Here is a 3,060-nt window from a genome sequence, read left to right on the forward strand (position 1 = left end):
GAAAAGTGTGATGTTTTACATTCAAGTCCTCATAAAGAGCAGTTATGCTATTAAAGTAGTATATAGTTTGAAGATTTAATTTAATTTTGTGCAAAAAGATAGTGCTTTGTTTTATTAGTAGATTATTTATTACCTTTAATTATTTCTTGATGAATGTTTATATCGTGAAGAAATATAAGTGGAAGTTTTACCTGCTTGGAATTGGTATCTTGAGCAAAGTTGTCATCAGTTTCAGTGATGGCCTTATTATCACTTCTTGCAGCATAACTTTGTTCTAATAAGACAAATTTATTGTGTTTACACCGTTTACGACAGCCCAGAAAATATTTCTTGAACAATATTAGCTGAACATGTCGATTTTCATTCATTTGAGGTGACAAACCCTTCACATTTACTCTTACAGTCACTCACGTATAACAGTGGTGTTCAGCACTATTAGTTATATGTTTTTAGTTAACCGTTGACATCACAGTTGGTCAGGGAACATGTTTACGTTTGGATGATAATAGATTCACATATCAGTCAATCTGATAATCAATTTGTCAATGATAATAAATATAAAAGGTGAACCAAGCTTTTATTACTTAACAAAGAGTGACAGACCACACAAAAGAACGAAAAACTAACACAATTACTGAAAGTACTTTGATCTAGAGCAAATGACAATTGCTATTATTGAGAGTCAAGTTTTATTACAAATTATATAATATCATCCTTGTTTTTCCTTTACTCTATTTCGTATACTCCATACTGTACGTTCCATTCCTCTTTGTTGTGCTCTACTCTTTGGGTGGAACCATCTGTTGAATTATTGTTTGTTTACATTATAAATCACTTGGGGGCCTGCATTTTTTGCAATGTAATATTTTGACATATTGGTTGTTTATTTTGTACACTGAATTGCCTGTTAGTATTAGTTTATTGTTGTGCATACCGTTTACCCCTACTTTGTCAATTATAGGTTGGTTTAATGGTTTATTATTACATTTTTCTGATTAATGAATTGTCAAGAAGTGCTCAAAAGATTCGTTGGAACATCTGAGAAACCACCTACTCGGTGAAAGACTTTTGGGACTTGGTTGGTGAAAAGAAAATGGCTTTAGCTACGTCAGGTTGGACATTTAACAGGAAACATTCCGATCCCGAAAGGTGGATTTGCATATATCCAGCTTATATCAACAGCAGGAAAACTACAGCAGAAGGCCGAAGAATCCCCAAAGACAAAGCTGTGAATAATCCTACTTATCAGGAGATCCGAGATGTTCTTGTTGCGGCTGGGTTAAAAATTGGGGTGGAACCTAAGATGTATTGTAGAGAGACAAGCAAGGAAATTCATTCATGGGGTCGGATTCGAGTTCAACTCAAAAATGAAGACGGGTATCTAGTAAATGAGAATTTCCCAACTAGACAGTCTGTGATGCTACATCTTGGAGCCATGATTCCCATGCTCAAGAGCAGAGCAGGTAAACTGGGAAGTGGTGATTCTACATTATATAGTGGTAAGGAAAGAGTCAACAAGCAAGTAAGTAGCAGTTCCATAGCAGCAAGTTCTCAAACATCAAACAAGGAAAGCGGTGTTAGTGGAAACAATAGGTCGAGGACCAATAAGAAGAAAGGGAACCGACGCTGAATCTAGAACTGTTTTGTAACTAGGAGAAATGGATAAACAAAGTTTTGTATGACTCATGGAATTTAATTGTCATTCATCTGATTTTTTTAATCTAGTTTAGGCCTTGGTCATATTAGGTGATTAATGGTGAAAACAGTTACAGGCTACAGAGAAGAACCAATTTGCTTAATATTAAAATTTCCATAGTCCGAAATTGTATGTAGTGCATTAGGCTATAATTGCGCTATGTTTTAAAATTAACGTAGCCTATATATCTAGTTAAACGTGTATAAGGTTAAATTAAAAGCCAAAAAGAAAACAAAAATAATATAATTATTACCACCACCACTATTCTTATAGGTATAGTAAGTGGCCACCACCACCAAACCAGGGTATGCCAAATGATTGATTCAAAATTCCCAATGTAGCAAATAAAAAATCATTTTTATTATAATTAATTATTGCTAGCTTTTTTTAATGTATTGAATAACTTCAACATTGTTCAATTTAATTCAAATAAAGTAAAATCATTTTTATGAGAAACGTCAGCAAGTACAATGGCAATGTAGGTTACATACGTGTTATTTGTGTCATGAGCTGTCATACATGTTTATCCTTCAAAAACAGTAAAAAGTAACTAAATGTGTCTACAAAAGTAAATAGTGTACACTGTTTTTACTGTTACATTTATTTTATAAATACACATAGACTAGATAGTGTTTTATTCATCAGTAAATTAAAAGCTGTAATTTTTTTTAATCTTACCCTAATTTGTTTCAATATTTTGGTTTTGGTAGCTCAGGTAATTATGAATATTGATGATTCGGTTGTGGTGGTGGCCGCTTATTGTATTGCAGCTCTTTAATACGAAATTTATTAATAACATTAGGCTCTATTAAGTTAGGCTAAGGATAGAAGTGGTAACTATATCAAACTGTAGAGGGAAAATACTTTGAGCTAATGGGGCTTGAAAATTGCGTACTTATAGAAAAGTTTGATTTTGCTTTTGAGAAAAATTGTGTTTTTTAACAAAAAGTTATAACATTTCATGGTGTTGTTATTTTAGTATTTAAACCTAAATAGGTGATCTTTTATCAAAACTCAATATGTACCTATATGCGATTGGAATTGTATAAATATTATAATATGAATGCATAACTTGGTAAAAAAACCTTTAAAAAAAAAGACTCATTACAAATCATCTTAATAGGGAAACACAATTAAAAGATTTTCCACCAGTGTTTTGTCAGTTTAAGGGCTACACTAAGATCAAACTTAGAAATCACCAGATGCGGCAAATTTAAGTAATAACTTATGACCACAATTAAGTACAGATACATATGTTTATGAATCAGATACCTGCTGATGATCTAGGCTATAATACCTGATTTGAGCAAAAATTTGAAACATAAAGAAGAACCAAAAGAAGCAGAACTAATAACAGAGACTAA

The 3,060-nt window shown here is 32.3% G+C and overlaps 1 protein-coding gene across 1 annotated transcript; it reads left to right on the top strand.

Moving 5' to 3' along the window:
- Positions 1 to 817: 817 nt before the first annotated feature.
- Positions 818 to 2,656, top strand: LOC124355307 (signal recognition particle 19 kDa protein-like). Its single transcript, XM_046806399.1, has one exon. The coding sequence runs from the start codon at positions 1,094 to 1,096 to the stop codon at positions 1,628 to 1,630; it is 537 nt and encodes a 178-aa protein (XP_046662355.1). The 5' UTR covers positions 818 to 1,093; the 3' UTR covers positions 1,631 to 2,656.
- Positions 2,657 to 3,060: the final 404 nt, after the last annotated feature.

The sequence above is a fragment of the Homalodisca vitripennis genome, chromosome 2 (assembly GCF_021130785.1).
Source record: "Homalodisca vitripennis isolate AUS2020 chromosome 2, UT_GWSS_2.1, whole genome shotgun sequence".
Classification (NCBI taxonomy): Eukaryota; Metazoa; Arthropoda; class Insecta; order Hemiptera; family Cicadellidae; genus Homalodisca; species Homalodisca vitripennis.

What these genes read in the sequence shown, in the direction of transcription:
- LOC124355307 (XM_046806399.1), top strand. Translation starts at nt 1,094, where the DNA reads ATGGCTTTAGCTACGTCAGGTTGGACATTTAACAGGAAACATTCCGAT.